The 26646-nt window shown below is 37.4% G+C and overlaps 4 protein-coding genes across 5 annotated transcripts; 3 read left to right on the top strand and 1 right to left on the bottom strand.

Annotated features, from left to right (window-relative positions):
* Nucleotides 1–4288: 4288 nt before the first annotated feature.
* On the top strand, nt 4289–12826 carry LOC145230018 (NACHT, LRR and PYD domains-containing protein 3-like). The gene is made up of 9 exons (XM_080095370.1): nt 4289–4813; nt 6522–6599; nt 6916–8684; nt 8885–9043; nt 9174–9332; nt 9700–9861; nt 10694–10855; nt 11333–11485; nt 11892–12826. The coding sequence occupies exons 1-9, from the start codon at nt 4795–4797 to the stop codon at nt 11997–11999; spliced, it is 2769 nt and encodes a 922-aa protein (XP_079951496.1). The 5' UTR covers nt 4289–4794; the 3' UTR covers nt 12000–12826.
* A 1257-nt stretch (nt 12827–14083) lies between these two features.
* On the top strand, nt 14084–16769 carry LOC145227728 (ubiquitin-conjugating enzyme E2 T-like). 2 transcript variants are annotated; one of them, XM_080092628.1, is made up of 4 exons: nt 14087–15633; nt 15709–15884; nt 15947–16045; nt 16447–16769. In XM_080092628.1, the coding sequence occupies exons 1-4, from the start codon at nt 15525–15527 to the stop codon at nt 16522–16524; spliced, it is 462 nt and encodes a 153-aa protein (XP_079948754.1). In that variant the 5' UTR covers nt 14087–15524; the 3' UTR covers nt 16525–16769. The 2 variants fall into 2 exon arrangements, with proteins under 2 accessions (XP_079948753.1, XP_079948754.1); XM_080092627.1 differs by having other exon boundaries at nt 14084–15633; nt 15947–16494.
* LOC145227727 (claudin-7-like) lies at nt 16564–22440 on the bottom strand. Its single transcript, XM_080092626.1, has 5 exons — nt 21772–22440; nt 21290–21378; nt 20190–20354; nt 17789–17914; nt 16564–17714 (listed from the first exon to the last, which is right to left on the bottom strand). Exons 1-5 carry the CDS (start codon nt 21903–21905, stop codon nt 17221–17223), a joined length of 1008 nt encoding a protein of 335 aa, XP_079948752.1. The 5' UTR covers nt 21906–22440; the 3' UTR covers nt 16564–17220.
* A 1821-nt stretch (nt 22441–24261) lies between these two features.
* Nucleotides 24262–26619, top strand: LOC145227729 (gamma-aminobutyric acid receptor-associated protein). Its single transcript, XM_080092629.1, has 4 exons — nt 24262–24468; nt 24533–24611; nt 25838–25956; nt 26025–26619. Exons 1-4 carry the CDS (start codon nt 24277–24279, stop codon nt 26091–26093), a joined length of 459 nt encoding a protein of 152 aa, XP_079948755.1. The 5' UTR covers nt 24262–24276; the 3' UTR covers nt 26094–26619.
* Nucleotides 26620–26646: the final 27 nt, after the last annotated feature.

The raw sequence follows: 26646 nt of genomic DNA, 5'->3' as shown, positions 1-26646 counted from the left end.
GGACTCTTAAATATTAATACAACATAGTTCCGAATTTCTAAACCCTGATGGCATATTTGCAGTTTTCTTTTTCTGAAATTTGCAATCAATGACATTAACTGCCAGAACTAAGTTATGAACTGACTATTTCCTGACCCCTTTGTTTCACGGAAAGCTTTTGTTACTTACATTATTAGCTTTTTGTATCCCGCTGTTGTTCTGCATTCCAGTCGAGTTTGAAGTCTGTCTTTTTGCCGATTTAAAAAAAAACCTTGCATATTACTTCACTTCTATTTATTATTAGAAACAAGAGGGCTTCAAGTCTTGTGATTTGATCAAAATAATTAATATTAATCAACCAATCTAGAAATATCTCTCAGTTTTGCACTATCACTACACCGAAAATCGCATGCGTACGTCCGAGTGTACAGCCACCTTAAGTCCGTACAAGATATTCGAGGATTTTTTTTTTTCAAGGACAATTGCTACAGCATGACCAGTTGCTTGCCTTAGAGCAGTACGTGGTTCTTAACCTTTTTATAACGGCCGAACCCCTACGATATTCTTCTGGCTTTGGTCGAACCCCAAAGGTAGTGGCAACAGTTACTGAAGCATTCATCTAATAGCGCCCAAAAAGCCAAGATTAATTTCTAGCTTGGTGCACAGATTGAACTGCTCAGCGTGAAGATCAGTCTTAAGTGTTTATGATGTCATAATCTATATTGTGATGCTCGTGGTACCTGTTTTTTCGCATTGTTTGCACACAATAGGCGTATAAAAAGTCTGACGCATATGGCTATTAGGCTGGTAATACTCTTTTTATAAACACAAAAACTTTTTAAAGCAGTTTAAAAATCAAAATATTTAGCAAAAGAGTTTTTCCACGTCACATATTTGGCAAACACAAATTGCCATTTTTGGTGACTATAGATCCTAAAATTTGAAGAAAACGAGTATTTGTAATGTACTTCACAAAGACCTTCGTCGAACCCCTGATTCGGCGTTGCCGAACCCCTGGGGTTCGATCGAACCCCGGTTCAAAACCACTGCCTTAGAGCCATGGTTTTCTGTCACGTTTTTTCACTGACAATAGAAACAGGGTTAGGTTTCACTCGGCTTATTCACGTTTTTTTCTTCACACGTTCAATTTCTCAAACACACGATTCGTTTTCGCATGATGCGTTTCTTGTGTGCTCCGATCCCCTTTTATTGGGGCGGAGCGGCGCACCCCGTTTGTCTCGCACTTGAAAGCCATGTTTTATCCTAATCAGTTCCGTTTTTCTTTGTGTAGTGCCGTAGTCAGCTGCAGTTGCGCTAAAAGTAAAAAAACAGCCACATATCAAAGTTTTGAAAAACTTTAAGCGAGAAATTAGAGCATAAATTGAGCAGAAAACGGAAACAGACAGACAGACAGAGTTTCAACACAATCTAGCAAGGGGAGAGAAAGCACCGTCGCATCAGGCAATGCTAAAAAACTGCAGGGTGGTAGCCTATTGACGCTGTCGAAATCAGATGGCCTTTATTCGCAAATTTAGAGCAAGAAACTTAAGCGGTATTGCTCCAACCCAGTGGTTCCCGATGGGTTGAACTAAATTCCAACTGCCTAAAAACAAAAAAATCAAACAAAACATGATCAACGGACTTGCAATTTGCCCGCCCATCGAGGATAAAAATGAAACAAAGAAACAAAATCTAGATTCCACGCTTGAATGAAGCTTTAACAAAATAGATCAAACAAGGATATTTCTTAGAAATAAGGACAACAATTTTTTTTAAGACATTGCCCTTAAAAATACAGACAAATCTTACGGTATGGCAACCCTAGTGCTTTTACGTCACACTATTTTACGAGATCAAGGTTCGACGGAAAACTATTTGTTAAAGTTATAGGGCGTGTACACTACGACTTCCCTTTCGATTGTTTATTTACTGTATATAAATGCTTTGGACAGAAACCTATGAAAATGTTATACTGTGTGCATGAGCGCCGGCACGTTGGGGCAAGAGGGGGCACTTGACAAATTTTAACGGACAAAATTGTTCATAGTTGCGTGGCTGTGCGGGAATTTTTCATTATTGACGCAAATCTACTGCATATATTTTATGCCATGTGTACATAATTACTTGATATAGTAATCTATAGTAAAATATAGTAAATCCTTGCAAGTGTTTTTTTGTCAAAATTTGACCCCCCCCCCCCTGGAAAAATTTCTGCCGGCGCCCATGACGGTAGAGCTACTAACACTGAGCTAGGGCTGGCCCCAGCTCTGGGAATTTCTGGTAGGTGGCGCTAAGGAGCATAGGCGTTTATGGTGCTGTTACAGCAGTTTGGGTTTATGGTAAGAATAATTGCTGAGTCAGCACCATAAACGCCTATGCTCCTTAGCGCCACCTACCAGAAATTCCCAGAGCGCGGGCCAGCCCAAGCTCAGTGTTAGTAGTTCTACCGCCCATGACTCCGTTACATTTTCAGCCAATGAGAAAGAAGAACCAGACATAAAAATTGCGCCTTTTAAACTTAAGTTGAAGCACAAACTGCAGCGTGTCCGTTAGATTAGCCGAAACAATTAGTAGGCTAAGTTTGCAACCACAATGATACAGTTACGAGCATAAGCAACATAAGTAAACATGTTTGTTCACTTTGAATCAGACGTTCTTGTTTACCAAGCAGATTGGCTTCTCCAGTGGCAATCGATTTGTCATCGAAAACTAGTTAAACAACAAGCAGGTACTTGTTTCTTTGCTACTATGCTTTAACTTTTTATATCATGCTCATCGACCACCAAAAAACGGGTCACGTCTAAAACTGCGGGCCCACTTGGCCCGCTAGGCCCAGCACTTGGCACGCCCCATGCAATAAAAAAAAATTTGCAGTTTTTCCTTGCGAGAGCCGCGACAATCACTAGATATAGTGTGCCCGCAGTTTTCACACTTGCGAGAAGCGGGCCCGCAGTTTTTTAATTGCATCCATGAAGCGAGCCAAGTGCTGGGCCAAGCGGGCCAAGTGATCCAAGTGGGCCCGCAGTTTTAGACATGACCGCCAAAAAACTTCTGCGGGCACCTGGGACCTTGAACCCCACTGTTTTAGCACATAAAAACAATTGATTGCAATTTGATTAGGTCTATTTGTCTTGCATTACAACAATTGTTCGAAGCATGTTGCAAATTAACCTAGAGCCCACATTTCTACTTTTGTAATTGGTATGATATTGTGCAAAAAAATAAATAGATGACAATATACAGTATGTAATAATGTAAATGAACAGTCATACTTATTAACTAAAGGATAAGAAAGGGTATGCAACATCGTTTATTTTTACAATTGATTTTCTTGTCATCTTTGTTTCCGATCAACAAAATAAGTGTAATCAAAATTTTTCAGCTGCATGCTGGCATTAATAAAAATTGTAGTAAGTAAAAACCTCAATCCACCAAAGCACTACTTTTTCGTGCAATGGACCGAAAGCGAAAAGCAAGTGGAGATGAAGATGTTATTGATCAAAAAAGGGTAAATTATTTAATCATTAAGTAAAATTTGATTAATTGGTGCATGATCAATTCAAATAATTTGCATTTTCTAATTCAATATATTTTAACAAGTAAATTTTTTTTATAAGCTGCAAATTAAATCTTTCTGTTAATATTTTCTAGAATCTGTTGGGATCAGAGCAAACAGGTGAGAATGGCACTTAGAGATTTTATTCTTGACTTGCATAACTAATCGTTAGCAATTTTTCAAATTCAACTTTATTTTCCAACTATACAACCATATGAGGGGGTAATTTGTCATTTTGCAGGTGGTAATTATATCAGCACTGATTTAGTTAACAAACAATAATACAAATGTTAAAAACCACTGATCTAGAAGATCAATATCGCAGTGGTACAAACCAGGGGCGTATCCAGAAATTTTTAAAGGGGGGGTCCAACAATGTTTTTGGGCGAAATCCCTAATGACGTCATTATGACGTCACACGTCGTTCAAAACGACGCGTTATGCGGCAAAGCACTTTTTCCAAAATTGGCGGTTTCTCTACCCATCTAATTGGCAGGAAGAACAGGTAATTTTAGCGAAAGCTTTGTAGTTTTCTGATTTCGCCGCTGCTATCTCGCTTACTCAGCCAAACTGCAGCTGCAAAATAAGCGTGACTGTCAGTCAATCAAAATCGTTGCTTAAAAAAACAGGGTCCAATTTCTAAAGAACTAAATCTCTTGCAGAAGCGGTAATCCTACTGTTAAGTTGCGCAAAGTCACGAATGCACTAAAGGTGGTAACTGCAGAAGGCATAAATTGTGCCTGGCACGTAACAAATTACCCTAATAACATAACTCGATTTACATCGATCTAATGTTTTTGACAAACTATTACGTGTTTGGCGGATCAACACAACATTACACGTTTTTAACACTTTTACATTGTTCAAGTGCAAAAACAGTTTGATATGTTGCACTTAGTGCAGTTACCACTTTGCAAGAAACTGCTACCAGCATCCTAGCCGGAACGTAACTTTCCTATTGTTAGCGCATAAACCTCCGTATTAAACCCTTGTTACGTCACAATTGGGGATTAGATAACAAGCGAATACAAGAGATTGAAGGCTCGCGTCTTTGAGATAACTACTCCCTGTTATCACGCAGTGGTAAACGGAACGATTTGGGCCTATTTAATTTACGCACAACTTTTTGAAAAGGGGGGGGGGGTCCGAACCCCCAAACCCCCCCCGTTGGATACGCCACTGGTACAAACAAAGTTTGTGGTGCAGGATCTGCCTCAGTCAGTATTGAAGGAAGTTCATTTATTCATTCTACTGTAAACATGGTTGGTGGAAATTTAAGTAAGATTTTGTGTGAATTTGGTCATTTTTAGGTATTTTCCAATTGTTCAATGGTGCAATCAAGGGATTTTGGGAATTTTATTGAAATGATAATCGATTTCCCATGTTTGCTCAAGGAAAAGTGCTTCCAACTTTTTAATATTTGCATACATAATAGATATCTATCTGAATTTGTCTATGTAAGTTTTGACCCAGTGGTTCACCCACATAAACCCCTTTACAAAAAAAACTGGGTGTATTTTTCCAGTTTTTTAAATACTATATATAATATATATTTGGACAAGAACTTCGTTTTGTTTGGATATTTCTACTAAATTGTCATTGGAAAGCAACTTATCATGTTAATACCAATTTGATATTTTTACAAATACAGTCATGTCAGTAGGTCCAATAGTGTGTGTTTCATAAATCATTAAATATGACATACCATATAAAAAATGCCAATATATAGGAAATCCACCTTTGTAGTTTGTCCCCATAACCTAAATGTTGGTCCCCAAAAGTGCATTATTATGGGTCCCCTTCCCTGAAGGGGACTCATATTGATTTTACTCAAATTGTTTTTTTCTTTTTTTCTTCCCAAAGTTTGTCCGACTCGTTTTTCCATCAAATGTTTGATGGATTTGGCTGAAATTTACACAGATGGTAGATATAGTTATGTTGATGTGCATCCCACTTTGTTTTTGTTGATAACCCCAGTATTTACCCCGCTCGCCCCCTAAAATGGGTGTTTTTACCCAAAGTTTGTCCGACTCGTTTTTCCATCAAATGTTTGATGGATTTGGCTGAAATTTACACAGATGGTAGATATATTCATGTAGATGTGCATCCCACTTTGTTTTTGTTGATAACCCCAGTATTTACCCCGCTAGCCCCCTAAAATGGGTGAGTTTTTAAACAGTGTCAGAATTGGCTGAAATTTGGATTTCTTGTATAGTATGCCATTTATTGGTGTCGATTGTTGTGTTCAACCCTGTAGTCCTAACATTTACCCCACAAGCCCCTAAAGTGTAAAACGTATTTGTATGTTACTGGGCACCACAAACGAAAGATTTCTTTGGCGCAAAAGGGCAACCAGTTGTATGTTGCTCGTTGGTGGGTTGCTTGGTGGTCGTTTTTGTGCCATGGCAGCTAGGGGCTTGTTAACAGCCCTATGATGTCAGAAACATTAATGGTTGTAGCTCAAAACACATCTAGTGGTCGAAATTTTAAACATTGGCGAATTGGCTGAAATTTTGCAGTACTATTGATTGAGTCATTGTGGTTTTTATATATTTTTTAGTTTGTGTGTCGAACCCAATTAGTTACCCTACTAGCCCCCTAAAATGGGTCAGTTTTTTAAAATGTTAAATAGGACATACTTCAACCAATATCTGGGGTAAATCTAATTTTATAGTTTGTATTCTACATAGTATTATTATTTAAGCCCAGTGCCGATCACTGTGTTTTACCTTACAACACCCGACTTTCTCATGGTTATCTCTTGAATTGCATTATTTTCAACTTTGCATGTGTGGGGACCCATGAGTTTTTGCCTGCAGAAACGACTAAGGTTATAGAAGACGGTGACTAATATGGGACCCAATACAAAATAAGCATAGGAAATATATCAATGTTTTAAAATAGGTTATAGTGTATATGCAAGGGCAATATGTGCTAAGCCACCCTTCTAGTTTATTTGAAATTTCAAAACATAAACATTTTGTAGCTTATGTACGAAAAGATTCTTCAAAAAACATCAAAGATTCCAAATCAAATTTGAAAGCAGCTAAATCCTCAGCTGAAGGTTAGTTCAGTGTTTAAATTCAAGTTGTTGTTTTTAACTTTAGGCCTACATAACTTTAGCCTACTGCAATAGACGGTCTTATGAGCATTTCTATGATATGAAAGCAAATTTCGCATGTACTGCAAAAAAGTGGACAAGATGTACCGATGTTTTAAAATCATTTCTGTGTGTTGCAGCTTGCTTTTTTGTTCTAGTATGATATCAAATTTATGTTTATTAAAATTAAAAAAATATAGTTAAAAAACACATTTGCAAACACTATAAAACAACTAAATCAAGTTTTACCCATAGTTAACTGATTGTTTTTTGAAAAAAGCAGTCACATACTCCGAAAAACAATCTTGGAGAAATTTCCTGAAATGCTCATTATCCAAACTAAAAGACCGCGTTCCTCTGCTAGCAACAAAACAAGAAAATGTGAGTGAAGAAGAATTTGGAAACTCAAGCAGCTGGTTGTTCAAAAAACAATCTGACAAAAAAAATATAATGCCAGAAAATATTTTTGAGGAAGCAGCCTGTGCATACAATGAGAAAAGGGAATCATCACATGAAAACAGTAGCAAGCAAAATGTGACTGGACTAGTCGGAATTGCAGGAATAGGAAAAACCACATTTTGTAAATTTGTTTTGAAGCATTGGATTGAGTCATATCCTCATTCATTTGTGTTCTATATTTCTATACGTGATGTTGACTTTGCAGAAAAAATCAGTGTTCTGAAGTTCCTTCTTGTGTCCACTGATCATGACCACAAATTTAAACAGAAAAAAGATGATTTAATTTTAAAAGAAATTAATGAATCTGTAAACACATTGATTGTGATTGATGGGCTGGATGAAGCAGAAATAACTGGTGATTTCTCCAAACATCCATATGGCATGTCACTTTATGAAGAGAAACCAGCTTACTGTATCCTGATGAATTTGGTAAAATGTCGCTTACTTCCCAAAGCAAAAAAGTTGATTGCTTCTCGACCTAATGCATTTTTGAACTTTAACCCAAAATGCAAGCCGGAATTTATGTTACAAGTTTTAGGTCTCAGCAAAGAATCTCAAAATCTTCTCTGCAAACAGTATTCTAAAACTGAAGAGCAACTTAAACATGTCCAAGATGAGCTGGAAAAACAACCCAACGTATCTGCATTGTTGTTTATTCCAATCTTTGCGAAACTGATCATTCCATACTTTGTTGACAACTTGATGTCAAACAAACCGGTTTTGTCAACTTCTGATGTATTTCTGAGTCAACTTGAGCGATGGCAGCACAAGCAAAAATTTCATACTGATAGAAAGCATTTAAAACAACTAACAAAGCTGGCTTTTAGTGGTGTTGAAAATAGACAGTTTTCGTTTCCCAGCAGCGATTTTGAGAAACATGGCATAGAAATTAAATTTATTGAGCCATTTATGTGTACTCATGCTAAAAATCCACAACAACATGGTTTGTTGATTTTAGATGGGAAAAAAACTTTTTTTTTCATTCATGCCACATGGCAGGAGTTTTTGGCTGCACTTCATCTCATGGTATTTGCATCTTATGAGGAATTTTTGTCCAAGATTGAACAGATATTTCAACAAAGTTCCTGGGATGTGGTTGTCCGCTTTCTATTTGGGTTTTGTCATCGAGAAGTCCAAGACAAACTGAAAATATTATTTCCTCATACCCAGCAATCAAAAAATAAGGAAAAGATTGTGAAAACCCAAGCCAAAAAGCTTCTCCCCCATTTGAGTGAGTTACCTAATGATTTCCCTATTACACCAAGAGAATACTTTCATAACGTCAAAAAAACATCTCCACATGTAAACAAGTTCAATTCAAGAGACAAAGATCCCACTCTTTTTAACATGTGCAGTTGGGCAAATGAGTCCAAAGATGATGAGTTTACCAAGGCTGTTGCCAATTCCCTTCCTGGCTCATTGTTACTGTCAGGAAATTTTCTTCCCCACCAAATAATGAGTTCCTGTCATGTCTTATCAGCTTCGAAAGAACCTCGCCAGCTTCAAGTGGGGGATTGGTGGAATCCAGACACTTTCACTGAATTAGGTCTACATATGTTACTTGGCCCTGTTCAACAATCCAAATACAAAGTAAAAAACATTTTTTTTAAATGTTAATTTTGTAAATAATGGGTTTGCAACATCAACTCTATTGTGGTATTAAAGGGTATTACAAGAAACTTGAAATCGAAAGTATTATGATAAGATTTAAAATATTAATTGCTACTTGTTATTTTTGCAGCTTGTAGGTAGGCCAAATATTATGATGTGCTTATACACTTTTTTGTTAGATTCCCAAGTTGCATTTAAAGGAATTTAATTTAACACTCCATTTTGAAATTATTATGGAGCTTCTTCCTGGTATCACTGAATTGACACTACGAGCTTGTGGTTTGACAATTCCCATGGTGGAAAATCTATTTGATGTCATCACAGAACATAACATCCATGTATGTGATTTTATAGTTTGCAGGTTATTGATGACTGACTGTAAATCTAATCAATAACACAATCTTCACAAAATGCAAAGGGTCATTTTACATTTTATAAAATTTCAAATTTCATATTTGTGTCTTACAGTTACTTTTTCTTGACTTGTCTAGCAACAAACTCGATGGTATTGGGAAGTATGTGGCTAAATCCATGCACATGTTGCAAGTATTATCACTTTATAGTTGCAACTTGCAAGAGGAAGATTTCAATGCAATAGCAGAAGCCACAACAAAACGAGATACAAATGTAACATTTGTTGTGTTTAACTTTTTAACATTCCTTTTTAACACAACTTTTGAAGTTTGTTAGGTTTTATGTAACAAGATACAACATAGTTCCAATCACATAGTTTTTAACGAAACTTCATAAACAATTGCAATGCTACTTTGTTGTTTTTAACTTCCAATGTGTTTAGAAAAATAATAATAATTAAGCTCCTTTATGCCAATGCAAATAGATTGCTAGTTTACATAACAGTATTGTTGTAACAAAAGCAATGAAAAAAGTAATTGTGTGCCAATATTTAGCGTTGTTCATTAGGATAAGTATTTTTGACAGAAATTAAACAATGCAGATATTTATCAGATAACATATGCATTTTGGTGATTTGTAGATGATCTGGTTGAATTTCAGTGAAAATGTGATGTCAAAGAGTGCTTTGGACAATTTTGCATCTGGTGTCCATAAACTTGATGGGCTGGGTTTGGATAGTTGTTCAGTCACAGGTGATGGTCTTGAACAACTGTGCCATGAAATCAGCAAGCGGCAAAAACCAGTAAGCTACTAATTAGTGATGGGACGATACCAGGTTTTGAAGCGAGTACCGATACCGAGTACGAGTACCACATGTATATACCTTCGATACCGAGTACCGAGTACGATTATCGAGTACTTAGGTGTAGTGTTGTACTTAGTTGTATATCACTGGCTAATTTATCTGCCATGGTCGGGGTACAGGCGTGCACACACACATGCCGAAAAATGTAATCTCCACGTGATAGCGAAAAAGATATGCGTAAACTGGCGGAACTTTTTTCCAGTTTTGTGCTGTCCGAAGCAAATATTGGCATAAAGTTCCCCGTATTCTTATGGTGTAAATCGGCCTTTGGTACTCGCACGTTGGTATCGAAAACTGAGGCAAAATATTTCGATACCGAGTACGAGTATCGAAACCACTGAAATCGTTCGATACCATCGATACTGGGTACCCGTCCCATCACTACTACTAATGTTAACCCGATTTTTTACATATCAAAAAAAGTTTTCATGTTTTTATTTTTGGTTGGCACATTTAGGGTTTTGCTCTTTATATGTTTGTGGTCACCATTTTCTTTTTCATTCTAGAGATTTTGTTTTTAATACTATTCTGAGCATAAATTAATAAATTATAAATAAAAAATAAATACAATAATAAATTAATAAAAAAACAGTACCAATCTAATTTGTCTCACCATCCAAACCCTGCAAGTGTGTGTGATTTTTAAGATTAAGCTCAAGAGCCATCCCCACATATACCTACTTAGCTCAAAAGCCAGCCCAAGATAAACCCCTGTTGTAGGTTCAAATTCCACAGCAGATGGTTCGAATTTCAACCAATCTGTTTGCAGATGAATATCCTTGGTGTGGGAGGAAACAACATTGAGTCGATTGGTGTCAATCTTGTGTTGTCTTGTATCAACAACATTCGTCAACTGTTGTTGTGTAAATGTAATTTGACCATCACTTGCTTGCGAGCATTGGTTGCTGCCATCCTTGACATGGACCACTCAGTGAGAAAGCTACTTTTAAGTTTCCAATTGTGAAAGTGAACCACAAAACTAATGTTGGAGGAAAAATGTTTTGTGAATTGTTCATGCTCTGATTGAAAGTCGATAGTAGTTGCATTTGTTAAGTTACAAGATTTTTGTGGGAAAGGCACACACAATATCATTTTCATCATCACATTATGTGACAAACCATATTCGATAGACGATGTGTTTGAATGGTGGTAGCAGTGATGTACCAAAGCTTTGGTTTGTTGAATTTCAATGGCTGAACCACGAATTTTAAAGAAGATTAAGGTTCAGTGGAATAATTCGCTTTTTTAAATCCCCAACCATTTTTCTCATCATATTTTCTTCTGTCGTTGGTTTCATTTGTTTTTGTCTTTTTGTTGTTGTTTAAAATAAATAGAAAACATGCATCACAGCACACATGTCACAAATTACATTGAATTTAACCTGACAAAACTGCATGTATATTTACAGATGGTCTATTTGAATCTAAGAGACAACAGGTTTGGTGATGAGGGTGCAATTGTTCTGGCCGATTGTTTGAGCAATCTTGAAAACCTTGATGTTTTTAGGTGTGCTATTACAGTTGTAGGAGCAAAAGCTTTGCAAACAGCTAACTTCAAATGGGTAAGTAGTTATTCCTTAACAAAACAGTTAAAAAGGTGTAATTTCATCAGTAGAAACGCATCTAGTGTCTGGTTCTTTGAAATATTTGCATGACTTTCATACTTTATAACCAATACATGTTGCATGCCAGTTTTGCACCAGAGTTTGTTTGTGACCTATGTTATATCTTATGTCATCCTCTTACACTATTGCCATAATTTATTCACTTTGCTAACCTTTTCTTCACTTTGTTTACCATAGAATTTTTTTATTGTGCACTGTAAATAAATAAATTTAAATTTTAAATCTGTGGTCAAAACGCCAAACATTCTCTTTCTGATTTTTGTGCTTGGATTGTATCTGTGTAGGTGTTAAAACTTGGTTAATCTTGACCGAGTGTAGTGTCAGAAGTTGGTTATTTTTGCAGAAACGCCACATTGGTGGCCTTCCAGACATACCAAAAGCAACTGCAGCAAGCAGTGGTGGGAGGCCTCGTGAAGTTGCACAACCAAAGAAGCGATGTTCTATAAGTTGACTTTCACAGTTCAAACTCTGAATTACTGCAAGTACAGGTCATGTATTGTTTAATGACGCAATGTTTCTCAGGCCCTTAAGCATTGTACCAAATACTACCAAATTGGAACCCGTACTAATCTACTGGTACCCGTACTAGTCTACCGCGCCACCCAACAATCCTCCTGCATGCACGTCCAAATACAGAAAAATCAAATGGCTACTTCGTCCCACAACGGAAAGGACAGGCCGAGAACAAGCTCCGTCTGGGCCACAAGAACGAATCAAGGGGGAACACAACCGAGCTAAAGTCTCAGCTTGAATACCAATATTTTGCCGAAATGTGGCGAAAAGAGCGGCGTGGCGGAGAAAAAAACACAAATCCGGACACCAATACGACGATCGAGAGAACATGCGAATGCAAACGCAGTGCAAAATGTACTCAATGTTTAGTGTCAGTAAAACAGTTAATGCTATCCCAAAATTTACCATTACAGCTATTTGTGTTAATATTGCCTAATTGTGTTCATATTGCCAATTACGCACGTGTACATTGTGGTTGGAAAGCAAAGGATGTCAGCTATGGTCCGACATGTCGTATTTATGCAAATGCGATAGTGATATAGGTGTAAATCGTATTTAAATGTACCACATTACAAAATCCTATAACGTCGCTGGGTTGCAAAACTATCGAATTGTTGTTTTTAACCCAATTTATATTTGGCTATGTTTGTGCAGGAAGTGCACACTCCAGCATCGTGTTTCAATTCTGTGTAATGTACCATAATATTTTCTTTAGATGGCGATTTTAATTGTATGAACTAATGGGAGAGTAACACAAAACAAGCATTTTCAACCAATGGATAAGTTTAATCTATACCACGGGTTTCGCATTAAACATCCAATATCAAAACACTACATCGACACACAAAAACGCCCCGAAGTCGTCTTGGCTTTGTAAGCGTCACACACGAACTACACAATCAAGTACACTAACAAGTTCAATTTGATCTTAGCACGCATTCAGGCATAGTGCCACTGGAATGAAAACGTGCTTGAAAGAAGACGCGAAAATTGTCGAAAAAAACTAAAAAGTGGATCGCTGAGGTGCGTAGAATGGAGAAAATGGCCATAACCACACTAAATTTAATATCAGAAGTAAAACGCAATACAAGATTACCTTAGGGCTTCAAAACAATTAATTTTTTCGACAATTTGCCGCCTGATTGTCGAAAAATACAATAAAAAAACAATTAATTTACAACGTTAGTACAAGCAAAAAAATGCTGCACCATCAAAAGTAAAAAATTAGTAGGCTACACTCACATTAGGGAATGCTTCCAAGATTGGATGAGACAAACGCTTTCGAAGGTAAACTATGACCACCAAAAATTGTTATGCGGGATCAAAGTTTTCTTGAATAATATGAACTTTACACTAATTAACGCAGCCATGCTTTCGAGGCTGGTGTAGTTTTTGAGACAAATAGGGTGTCGTAATTTCTATCCGTAAACCAGAAAAATCCCATTTGTACATAGAAAACTATCGCCCGATCAACTTTCTAAAGTTTAGAAATCGTTTAAAAATGTGGTGCCAATTACCATTATAGCCCCTTGGCAAAAAAAGTAAAAATCACGCCGACTATTATAGTGCCGTATCGCGACTATTCCCACTACTCAATTACCGGTATCTATGGAGTTTTTCAAAGGTAAAATTGCATAGCCTACGTTTTTTTGCATCAACCAACAATCAGCTGCCGACTAAACAAGAAAATGAATTGAGGCAATTTAAATTTTGAGCTATTTTTTAAACGATAGTATTTAAAACTTGGATTATAGATGCTAATCTGTACAATTTTAGTGGTAGGGGTTATATGCAACAAACACGTATCATTTATTTTGAGTATATATTCCTGTCCAGGTATAGGCTATACTGGGAAAACGTAGTTGTCTAAACTGGCGTTTTGTGGCGCTGGATCGTCCTATAAATTATAGTAGCCCATTAAAATATTTGGGATCCACCACAAATGTTTTGAAAATGTTTTTTTAAAAGACTTGATTATTTGCCAGCTTGTGAGTGTGATCGCCAGATTGGTTATTTGTTAATGTAAGAATTAAAACTAAAGTAAAAAATGATACCATGTTGAAGTATAGGCTAAAGTGGAATGCTCTTGCTTCAACTGCTATTCAACTGTGTTTGTTCGCTATATACAGTGCCGGCAAAAACACGAAAATGGGTCGAAAGAAGATGCAAATGGAAGAAAAACCTTATGCCTTGACTTTGTTAGAGAATGGAGATTCTGTGACTGTTGTAGCCAGAGATATGAGGGGTCTCAAAAGAGGCAATTTATCAATTAAAAGGTCAGCGGTGTAATTGCCACACGGGATGGTTCAGAAGAGAAATTCAGGTTCTGGCGCACCTAAGAAGACTTCGCCAAGTACGGGTAAGCTTTTGAAGTGTGAAGTAACCTCATATCCATCTATAACCGCCGTTGAAGTACAAAAACAAGCACCCTGAGCTTCTCCACAACGTTTTAAACAGGACAATCGTCATCGATTTTAGAAGGATCTTTAGCTACCATGTCGCCAGGCAGCAAAGAAGCCCATGCTCAGTGCAGCAATCAAAGAATCTCCCTTCTTTAACAAAGTCAAGGCACAAGATTTTTCTTCCATTTGAATCTTTTATCGACCCACTTTAGTGCTTAAAAAAAATTTTGCAAGACCTCGAAATTTTAGGAATATAAAAAATATTGTGTGATTTCACCGACCTTACTAATCACGAAGCTGTAAAGCAACATTAGGCACGCAGAGCAATGGCTTTGCGGCAAAGTGTAGCCAAACAGTAGCTTATGACATAACTAGAAGCGTTTTTGCAACACAATGCTTTTGGCGGAAACAGTAAGCTAAGAACTTATGCAGAATTTACATGTAATTTTTTTTTGCCAACCGAATGAAAAGATTTTTTTGCCGGCACTGTAAAGTTCAGCTTTTTCATGTTTTGTTTATGCCATGGTGTCCAAAGTGCGACGCCGCGGCGGAAGTTTTTGGGTTGTGGCGACTTGCGCTTCATGCAAAAGGTTTCCATAAAGAACCAATGAGGTTTTTAACATAAACATTACTTTTCATACAAAATTAGATGTTAAAACGAGTGATAATAAGACTCATCCGCTTTACCGCAAAACCAGCAACCTGACGATGAGAGTGTTCAAACTACAAACTACGGTTTGTTTACAGCAAAAAATAAATAGCAGCATTCATGCGTATCCGATCAAACCTTAACATCTGAAGCAAAAGCAGTTTGTCTTTTATAGTACAAATTACGGTTACCAAAGACTGTAAAACACGTTTAATAGAGCGTACGCTATACGCAAACAGGGAAAACCCCCACACGTCACTTTCCTCTACCTTGTCACTGAAATTGTGGAGTCGTTGGGTGTATTCAATCGAAACCAATCCCAACAAAATAACGCAAAGTTGACCGGTCTTTGCTAGTCTCAGACAGTGGCAGTTGGCTTGCAACTTTGCTAATCAGGCGAAAACAGTAAAACATGCAAAGGACACTTAGGCTAAAGAGAGAGATTCAAATGCTGACTACACATCCTCCACCATGCATTTCCTGCTGGCTAGAGGAGCCTGACAAATTTCATTTAAAAGCACGTATGTATGTTGTCAATATGTATGTTTTTCACATAAATCAGATACATTTGATTAAAAAAATGTTATTTACCACAGAGATTATTGGGTGTGAAGGGACACCATATGAAAATGGAGTATTTTCTATTGATATCATTCTACCAGATCGTTATCCATTTGAGCCACCTTTGTTGCAATTTAAAACACCAATATATCACCCAAACATTGATTCAAATGGTAGAATTTGCCTGGATATATTAAAAAGCCCACCACAGGTAGTTTTGTTTTTTATTTGCCACAATGATTGGTTTCAATGTTGTTGTTTTTTCATCAACAGGGTTCTTGGAAGCCTTCATTAAACATAAGTTCTGTTCTTACATCCCTTCAACTTCTCATGAATGAACCAAACCCAGATGACCCCCTTATGGCTGATATAGTAGGCTTTCTTGACTATATAGTAGGCTTTCTGGTTTCTGTGATCTATTCTCAAGTGCAACTGAGCATATATAAAATAAACCTTCCTGATGACCTCAAACCTGTGACTAGTTGTTGCCCAAAATGCCTATAATGGTCAAAAATTTTAAATAGCAGCTGATTGGGACAATTTTACAGAACTAGTTTGGGTCATTGTGGTTCGGTATTTTATTAGTTTAACCCCACTAGCATCCAATGATTAAGAGGTACAGTTTTAAAACAATATTCCAATTGATTGAAGTTTGGACAGTTTGGTGGATGTGGCATTGTAGAGTGTTGATTGTTGTGTTTCATCCTCTTAAAAATTTCTGTTTTTAATGCCATTTAAAGTCTTGAACCTCATGTTGAATGATCATTTTACAGGCAGCTGAATACAAGTATAATCTTCCACTATTTGTGAAAAAGGCTAAGCAATCAACTGCAAAATTTGCAAAGGTATGACACCAGTGATGGGTTGCCAACATGATACCTACAAAAGCAAACATTTTGAGACTTTATTGTGTGAGAATCAAGCAGGAAAAAAGTAGAAATGGTAAAGATGTGCACAAAACTGGAGTAAAAAAAAACCTAAAGTAAAAGGGAAACGAGATGGTCCAAATCTCCTAGGTCTCAATGAGTTGTTTACTATGTAAACATTTTTCTTACTTTCTGGTGCCTTTTTTCAATAAATGTTCAGATTTTCTCTAGATTGCTGGACTGACATGCAGGGTCAAAATCAATTGTTACCCTTATTTTGGCATGGATGACTGAAAAATAGGTTATGGATTTCAAAAGATTTTCATTCTTTTAACAGCCAGCTGTGTAGCATGCACATTTTGCTAGAAAGTGATAAAACGTATTTAAATACACAAGGCAGGGCAGGCAACGCATGTTACAGAATGCTGACATAAGTTTCAGACCCGTGGTTGTTTAAGTTATGGAATAGAAACTTTTTATGTCTGAAATATTTTACGGCATGATTTGTGATAATGTTTGTTTGTGTGGAAATCACTTTCACTGGTAAGGTGTCCGGAGTCAAATGTAATTTTACTCCACTTTGGTTTGCATAAAAATTGAGGTTGTGGTGTACAAACCTAGGAGCTAAATTTTGCTCCCATACACCAGGTATTGATCATGACATTTGGCCCTTTTGTATTGCTACACATATTGCTTTATTTGTCCTCTTGCCGGTCGCGAACGCCTGGGCATCTCTTCGTCGTAGCTTCGACGCCGCCTAGACCTCGATGAGTTTTGATCTACCGCGATGGCCCTTTCGCGTGGTACAGTACCATGATGTTGGTGTGTATGATGGTTGTGGCGTGGATGATGTGCGGCCTTGGCGTTTTGAGTTAATGTGGAAGATTTGTTTGTGGACGAGCCGGAGCTTGTTCTCGGTCTGTCCGTTCCGTTGTGGGATGAAGAAGCCGTTGGATTTTTCTGAATTCTTACTTGCCTGCCGGAGGACTGCGGTGTGGCGCGGTAAACTTGCACGGGTACTGGATCCAATTTCGTCGGGTTTGGTACGATGCTTAAAGGCCTAAGCTCGTGAACATGGGTGGTATGTGGTTGTGGCTTATGTTTTACCAACATAGTGATGCTAGCCGCACAAATAAGGACGCTTCCGAGAATGCCAACGACTAAACTTGCCCAACCTGGAAGAGATAATAACCTGATATTACTGTGTCAAATCACACGTACTTATTGACATATATGCGCTTAAACTTACCGATAAACAAAGCATATCCGTACTCTAAACGAAGGAATTTGGGCCTTTTGTCCTCCAATATGGGGTTGTAGTACTCCTGGACAACGCCGTGCGCATAGTACGACACGGCGCCTCCGATCAGGGCGGCTAAAGGGTAAATTTTAAACTATGTAAGTTTTATGTCAGATGCAAACAACGCCGCTCTCGCGCAAGCTTGCACGTGAGGTGAGGCTACACCAACGACAGACAGTGACAGTTGGCTTGCAACAATAACATTACATTTGCAGGTTCTCCAGAGACTTGAAAACGGACCTGGGCGGGGAGCTAGTTAATCAAGCAAATTCGCCGATCGATAGCGGACGACAACATAACATGCTTTCAATTTGCGAGTGTTTAAGCAATTCAGTAGGTTTTAGATTAAGTGAATGGCAAGCCAATTAGATATAGCTCCTCAAGTGTCTGGCCGAATTTTAGAAGCACCGATTCAAACCACCACTATTAATCATCGTTATATTTAATGAATATGCACTAGTTATTGTAATTTTTTACGATTTATTGCGCACGAGTATAAAATTAGTCAAATTCAGAAAAATATACAACACCACAAACAGATCACACCAACAGAAAACATGCAAAACATTAAACATGCACAAAAATATATAAAGTTAAACACGGGTAGTACAAAGGTAGGGCGAAAATACTTCCACGTTCACATTAGAACTGCTGTCGCTCATTGTTGACATGGAACCAGCTAGGGTTAGCCATTTATCCAGACCATTTGAAGTCAAAGTCTGGCAAGTTGCCAAAGGGTTTGATTTTAAAGCGCTCCCAACGCAACTATTATTTGACACAGAGGACAAGTGGTGTGTATAATAAGTACCCATAGGTAAACTGTTTCGTGGTTCATAGTGGGTTAGGGATACAGATACTTCTTTATTGTGACAAAGCTGTAGTGAACATAAACAAGATAAAAACGACAGAGCTGCTGAAATCCAACCCAAATAGATCCCCCTCCCGATGGTTGTTCCGCGTGGAGGAAAGCGTGCCCCAGTGATTTGCTCGATGTCAAGACAATTTTCGTTCACGCACTTCGCGAAAACCCAAGCTGCTGTTCCACAGTGAATGCCTTGCGTAATATATATGCTGAGTACGCGTGTGTTGCATAATATGTGCAGCTATCTAAAATTCTAAGGTACGATATACAAGTCTGAAACTTCGTGCTTCAGCGATGCAATATTAGTCAATGTCGAGTGAATGGGGTTAGTAAAGTCAAAGAAGCCACAAGCAAAAGATAAAATGCGACTATAGTAATAAAATATTTATGAGGGGACTAGTGGCTTGCACACTTTGATTTGTTGGATGGGGTGGGGCCAAGGGAGGTAATGGCGTTTGGAAAAAAACAGCAGTCTACAGGCTATTAAGGTATCATAACATTTTCTATACATAATCTGTGATGCACACAGGGTTCTGAGCTCCGCGAATTCGACTAGGTTTGGAGTTATCGGCAATACAGTCCCGGCGATCCTCACGACGGGTCAGTAAGTTTACCGATCTTCGTCGGAAGGAATATGCTTGTGATTTAATTGTCTCCTTTGCGTTGGAACACGATGAGAGTGACCCAGCGATGAGAAGAGCTGATGCCAACAAAGCATCAAAAGCTGTACCCATGGCCACGTAAAATCCGTTCATTACACTGTAGCCGTCTTGCGATGACCATTGATAAGCGAAATAGACTGTACCTCCAGTACAAAGTCCTAATTTCGTAAAATGAATGTACAACTCTTGTTATAGTTTCTTTGAAACGTTTATGGTTTCTTTATGAAGAGTTTCGCTGTTTATTTAGTGTAGGAGTCTTTACTAGCGGTGTAATCAGAAAATATTACAACAAATTGCTTAACAATACCATGAATGGTTAATTAACAATCGTTTGGAAACGTTTTTGGTTTTCTTTTGGTCATCAAAACAAAGAGACGTTTGTGGCTAAAGGGGTGAAGAACTTTAATCTAAACCAGCCCAAAAACAAACCAAAAAACTGCGGCCAAAATAAAAAGTATTTTGTGAGCATTAAAATGTTTTCAATGTTGTTACTTGCATTAATACCCTCTTGTGACAAGTGAGTTGATATTTCAAAACGGCTGTAAAATAAATAAAAGTCAAAACACTGAAAGCGCACATAAGGCCTAATAAAGCCTCCAATTAAAAGCAACCAGGTTTTGAGTAATCCTGCGCTGAAGGCTATTAAATTCCACTCATTTGAAGAAAGGCCCAGCCCATATTTAAGCAAATGAATGACATGCCAATAACTGATGAACTATTTCACCTCCATGCATTAGCAGCCTACACACCAGCACCTTTCATGCTTTGGACAAACACAACAGATGACTTTTACTTGAAAACAGAATGGATTCGTAATCAGACTTACCTGCTATACCGAACAACAATCCTCCAATTAAAGATATTCTTGGTTTTACACGGCCGCTACCGCAACCTGCGTTGACGCATTTTAACCCGAAGATAGTAACAAGAATAGCGATGAAGCCTACGCCAATAGAGGTAATTACCAAAGCCCGGCATATCTGGAGGACCTCTGTAAAATACAAAACGAAATAAAATCATTTGATGCATTGGACGTTTTATTTGCAGGTCATACTGTCGCCTATGTGCGTCCATTTGGGCCGAGCTTACTGAGATATCGATTAGCATGCACAAGCGAAATATGACACCGGTCCGTGAAAATATCAAACGTCAACTAAACATTGCCGCAATGTTACTCCGTGCTAATGATGAATTTTCAGTAGCAAAATTGACAAGATGTTTTATCACACGGACTAAGCGCGGGGCATGATATCACACATGTGAAAAAAAGAGAATTAATATTTACTGCAATTGTTTAAATTTCAAAAAAAAATAAATGAGTTTGTTAGTGCAACTTCGTACCAATGTGTCGGCTACGTTTTAACATAAAGTTTGTCCTCTTTGTTGACGCTTCCTGGAACACAGCTTTCGAGTGTTGAAGTTTGCGGCCTAAGTGCAACCTCGTCAACAATTAATAAACTTCATTGGGCCAATTGGGCCAGCGGCTCATTAAACTTTACTGCATCTTACGGCATTAAAACTCTTCGAATCAATAATGGATGCGAATGACGCTAAGGGAAATCGTTTCAAGTTACCGTTAAGCACTGAATTACTTCAGATCGCTGGCAGATCAAAATTGATTTTGCGACAAAAACTTTTAAAGAAAAATATACTTTGACAGTTGTTGTTGCTCTGGGTTCGCTTATGAGTTTGGCGAGTTCATGCAACCCGCTCCTCGTTCGGTGGCTATGTGCATTTTCAATTTATGAGCAGATGTATTGATTTTACCGTTCGGCCGCGGCCCTAGCTCCCTTTAAAGAAATCTCTGCAGTTTGCGTAATTAGGCAGCGTTAAACATGCGTTTTCCGCTATTGAATAGGTAATACCCATAAAACTTGGCACCCAAGTTTCCAAAAACGTTAAAGTGAATGTCCAAACTTTCTTTACCTGGCAAACCGAAGAACACGGCATTGTATGAATCACACTGCGTTTGCCCAGTAACAAAAGCTTTGCATTTCATCCATAGACCGTCATACCTACACAAGAAAATTACTCTTATAAGTAGCAATATAAACGACATTGTAAACAACATGCGTTTGTGCAGCAAATTGTTAATTTAAAGTTAACCACACGTTTTAGGTTTAGTCGGCAATGGATCCTGTGTAACAAAAACACATGTTAAAACCAATTGTTCTTGAAAAACAAGTAGTACATCACACCGATTGAATAACAAATTTGTTTGAAACCAAACGTAACAAAAAGCGGCTTTCAATCTAATAGTCGACATTTTAGAAAGCAATTTTTAGGGCACCAATACTTGCAAGATGTTTTTTTTTGCCAACGTACATCCATAAAACGATCCAGTTTCCAAACCGTGCTATCCATTTCTTTAGGTTACTAATTATGTACTATATGTTACCATTTCATACCTCAAAGTACTGTCTATAATTGTCTGCCCGTTGCTGTTCTTTCTCCATTCCGGCGAGGCGCACGTTCCTATCATTCCAACCCAAGCAAGAATTCCAAGTATGAAGCCAATCACTTGTAAAACGGTGGACATCATTTTTCTTATGATAATCCAATTTGTCGTACAAAATAGACAACAACGACAGTCTGTACACTTTCCAGTTTGCTAAACAAAGAACCCACTTCTTTGCTGAAAATTTAAACAAACTGCTGTTTGGGTATTACCTTTTCCAACCAATGCCTTCATGTGTTTACTGCGATTTATAATATTGATTGTCAAAGCATCGTCGAAGAGGCTTACGCCATCACTGTTTGGTCGCCTGTTTGAATGCAACAAAGCTGTTCAAATGTATTGACTTTTTGTCAATAGCTTTGTATATCCTACACTCGCAGAGGTTTGTTAAAAAGGTAAAATTCCGGTCCTAATTCTAACTCTGTCACTGCATGGGATTATAAACTCAATTATCAAAGCCTTGGGTAAAAAATACCGATATCGCAGAGTAGGCGAGAGTTTCACCGGTCTGTAATGCAACGAAATATACAACATGGCTTCAACTTCTGCATCTCTCAAATTGTCTAAGAGCAAAGTTTTGAGTCGATGAAAAACGCGCCCTCGACCGTATTGATTTTCTCGCCGCGCTTTTGTGCCTGGGCACTATATCGTTGTCTCTTGAAGTATAACCTGGGGCGCATCGTAATTGTCGCCGTTGTGTTGTGAAAAAAGTGTGCTTTACTCGCCGATTCTTTTCTCTTACACGATACTTAAACCACTCTGCCTCGGGCAATCTGAATTTATCGGTTGTCTTTGTAAAACTATTGCGTTCAAATTCGATGTGGTATTTTTTGTTTCACAACTTAAAAAAAATAATGGCTTTCAGTTTTGGTGTGCTTAAAAAAGGGTACTACTTCAATTTCTATCCATAGATACAGTGCGAAATCTCATGTCCAAGTGCTAAAAGAGTAAAGTGAAATACGGACTTGTCGTGCCCGTTGAAGAACTGCCGAACTGCGACCTATTCGATCCACTGGCTTCTCTTATTGCAGAGTGTAAATCTCGGGGGGATAACGTAGTAATTCATTACCCTTTCAAAATTAAATTTTGCAAGTTTTTGTTCACTTAAGACAGTGGTTCTCAACCTTGTAGAGATCTCGTACCACCCAACGACTTTTTCCATCCTTGCGTACCACCTAAATCCTGTTTGGATGGACAGACCAAGAGACAGGTCTGTTTTTCTTCACCAGGCCAGCATATTACCAACAAAGTTAACAATTTAAAAAAAATGTCTACAAAACACCTTTTCATCCCAAACCTTACCTCTGTAAGTTCGTCATAACATAACTATTTACCTTCATATTTTTGACTTTACGCAAACGTAGTTATTTGTACTGGTCACTGAGGTGCATAGAGATGCAAGATTAGGCCGGTGATCGACAACCACTGGAGGGTTGAAGAGTTCATTACCAGGCCTGTAAACTTTCGCATTGAATCGAAGGTGTATTAACTTATATGAGCTGTAATAAATTTTCATTGCTAGACCTTGGTTGATTTTGAAGCCCGGTCAGCTATACAATTTTTAAGATTTCGGACCTCGTAGATACCTGGAGCCAATAGAAAATGTCACGTTTTCGGGTTTTAAAAAATGTCTATATTTTCAAACGTGAACGTAATATTTATTTATTTTTTAAGTTTGTGACAAATGTGATTTACACTTGTTTAATGCCTATGACCAGGTTTTTTTTTAAGGTTTAGTTTGGGTGACCGCTAAGTAGTTTTAAGAGACCGCAAGCGTTTCATTTAAATACCAAAAAATAGCCATATTTGCTTAAACGAATTATTTATTAGGCTACTGGCAAATTTTGGGAAACCGCTGGAGAAATTTGCAAAAACACCTTAAAAAAACAACTGGATGTACCATGAACGAATCAATTACGGAATTGGACACGTATTGAAATTAAATACGTAAAAACCTGCAACCATCGTAAAACATAAAATTTGCGTTTATTAAACAAAAGCTAAAATCGTGTATATTGCAAGTAAAAAGCTTTTCCATGCAAATAAAATCATGCGCGGATGAATATCAGTGTCTTTGCTATTGCATGTGACGTCATGCTTTGTTATGTTTCAGTCAGCTGACCTTCTGTGCTTGTTGTTTGCATTTTGTTAATGATGGAATGTTTAGGGAAGTTATGAAACATTAGTTACGTGTAGTTAGGCTTGTTTCACATTAAAAGTTGATATTATGTGTTACCATGTCATGTTTTCGCTGGCGTGATTGTAGATCAACACGTTTTTGTACAGTTGTAGCCTCACTTTGTGTTTATTTTTTGTACCTTGTTGAAATTGTATTTTTGCATACACGAGCAAACCTGGTAATCTGGTTAAAATAATTTGTTAAAAGATTTAGTGTGTATCACTTAAATACGTAGTAGAAGTTTGTGGACTAAAAACTTTAGTATGAAGTAAAAAAATGTTCTCTTTGTTTTCTGGTTTAATTTTGGAAAATACTGTAATCTCCTTTGTTTTATGGTTTAGCCGTTTGCCTGAAAGCACATTGAAAAAGAATAAAATCATGAAGTGGCAATACAAGGAAGAACACACATTTGATAAGAGGAGAAATGAAGGTGAAAAAATCAGAAGAAAGTATCCTGACCGAGTACCAGTAAGTTCGTAAAATTAATATGTGAAGTATATGAACACTTCCATAAACACTGCGTATTTGGAAGGTTATTGTGGAGAAGGCAGCAAAGGCAAGAATTGGAGACCTTGATAAGAAAAAATATTTGGTTCCCTCTGATCTTACAGGTAATATATTGAAATAAGAATGCTTGGATTCAACCTTTGTTGTTATGTTTGAGTTGAGTTTATTTCGCTTGGTGAAAGACAACATAGCAACACAATTGCACTGAAACAATCACTGAGTCGGAAATGCTGCACAATGTTATGGAGCACTATGAGTTTCAGGCACAATTGGTGAATAATGGCTGAATGTGCTGCAGCTACACCGTATTATTAAGCCAAAATGGTGCCAATACATCAGGAATAATTTAAATATTTTTTCCAACATGTATGTGTTTATATTCATACACATACAAGAAAGTCATGAGTTTCCAATTAAAGGGTATTTAATCAAGAGTTCACACCAAATCTTATGTGGGTTTGTTTTGGGCAAACAATTTTTTCCCAAATATTGACTATCTATAAAGTTCAGACAAGACAAGCGGCTGCTGTAACTGAAGTGTTTTCTGATCATTGGCAGATATTTTACTAGCCAATAAATGAACCATTTTGTTTTGCCTTCTACCTTTATGTAGGTGTTTAGCAATGATAGTCACAACCTATGGATAGTTCATTTTGTTTTTGTTGTATTATTTGCAAATTGTGACATTGTTGATGTGAAATTTGTCACCTTTACAGACAGCCAAAGTATATATAAAACACAAGTAGTCCAACCCATTGTTACGCGATAGAGCCGCATGGACGCCATTTTGTGTCCAAATTAATACAGCAGGTATAGGGAAAAACACATAAATTGTCTGATTTTTACAAACTGATGGGATTTAACGCGAGTTTGATAGGTAAAATTAAAACTTTTGGGTTCTAACATTTGAGCGTGATAATGCATGCTGAACGCAAATATTTAAAGTTTACATGAAGATTAAGCAGCCAAATTTACATGAAAAACAGCAATTTAGCTTTTAATATTGCATTAAAATGTTAGAACCCGAAATTTTCATTCAATTTGGCGAATCAAATTCGCGTCTATGCTCTCCAGTTTGAAAAATAAGACAATTTATATGTTATTTTTCTCTACCCACAGTATCATTTTGGACACGAAATGGCTACATAGGCTTTATTGCGTAACAATAGGCTGGATAACTTGTGTTTTATATAGACTTTGCTGACAGCCACCCAGTTTATATCATATCATGTACTTTTTGCCTTATCCCGTTTATTGTAAATATAAGATGGTTACCTCCTTGGTAAATACATTAATAGCCTGTTTTATTATGTACAATTTAAATTTACAGTGGGCCAGTTTTATTTTCTGATTCGCAAGAGGATTCATCTTCGCCCAGAAGAGGCGCTATTCTTTTTTGTGAACAATGTGATTCCACCAACAAGCACCACAATGGGTCAGCTGTACCAGGTATGCATTTAAAGATATTTCCAAACATTTTATGCTGTATATAAATTGTTTGTTTTTCTTTTTTGCAGGAGCACCATGAAGAGGATTTTTTTCTGTACATCGCATACAGTGATGAAAGTGTTTATGGATCAAACTAATTGGGACATAAATCCAACCGTGTTGTACGGATAGGTTTTCAGTTGTTACTTTTTTAATTGTAAAGCTCTGTTGGGCAGAGTTTACACCATTGCTTTTGATTTGTATTCTTGTGTCGCCCTAAAGTTGTCATCTTAGCTGTTTTATTTGGTGTCCGGCTTGAGTTTTAGCTTCATTTTCACTTTTAACCAAGACTCAGTCCAGTTTTTTATTATAATTAACTGTGAAACAATTTGCTACAAAACATCTCTGCGGCTCTAATTGTGTGTTGAGCATGTCTGTGAGTTTTTGTTTACCAACCAACTTTTGTTGTGCACAAAAGTCACATGTAAAAGCATGGTGTTCATGTTAATATTAAGTTCTATAAGAGGTAGACAAAAATCCAGTAAAAGTTAAAAGTTGGACCTGAATGTACATACATTGCTCTGTTTTGTCAGCACTTGCAATATCTTATACCTTTGTTTGATTGTGGATTGTGTTTTGTCGCTGTGGCTGACATAATCAAAAAAAGATATCTGTGGATTTTAACGTTACTGACATTTTATTAGTGACGAC

Source organism: Phallusia mammillata, chromosome 5, assembly GCF_965637545.1.
Source record: "Phallusia mammillata chromosome 5, kaPhaMamm4.hap1.1, whole genome shotgun sequence".
Taxonomy (NCBI): Eukaryota; Metazoa; Chordata; class Ascidiacea; order Phlebobranchia; family Ascidiidae; genus Phallusia; species Phallusia mammillata.
This window is presented reverse-complemented; position numbering and strand designations above follow the sequence as displayed.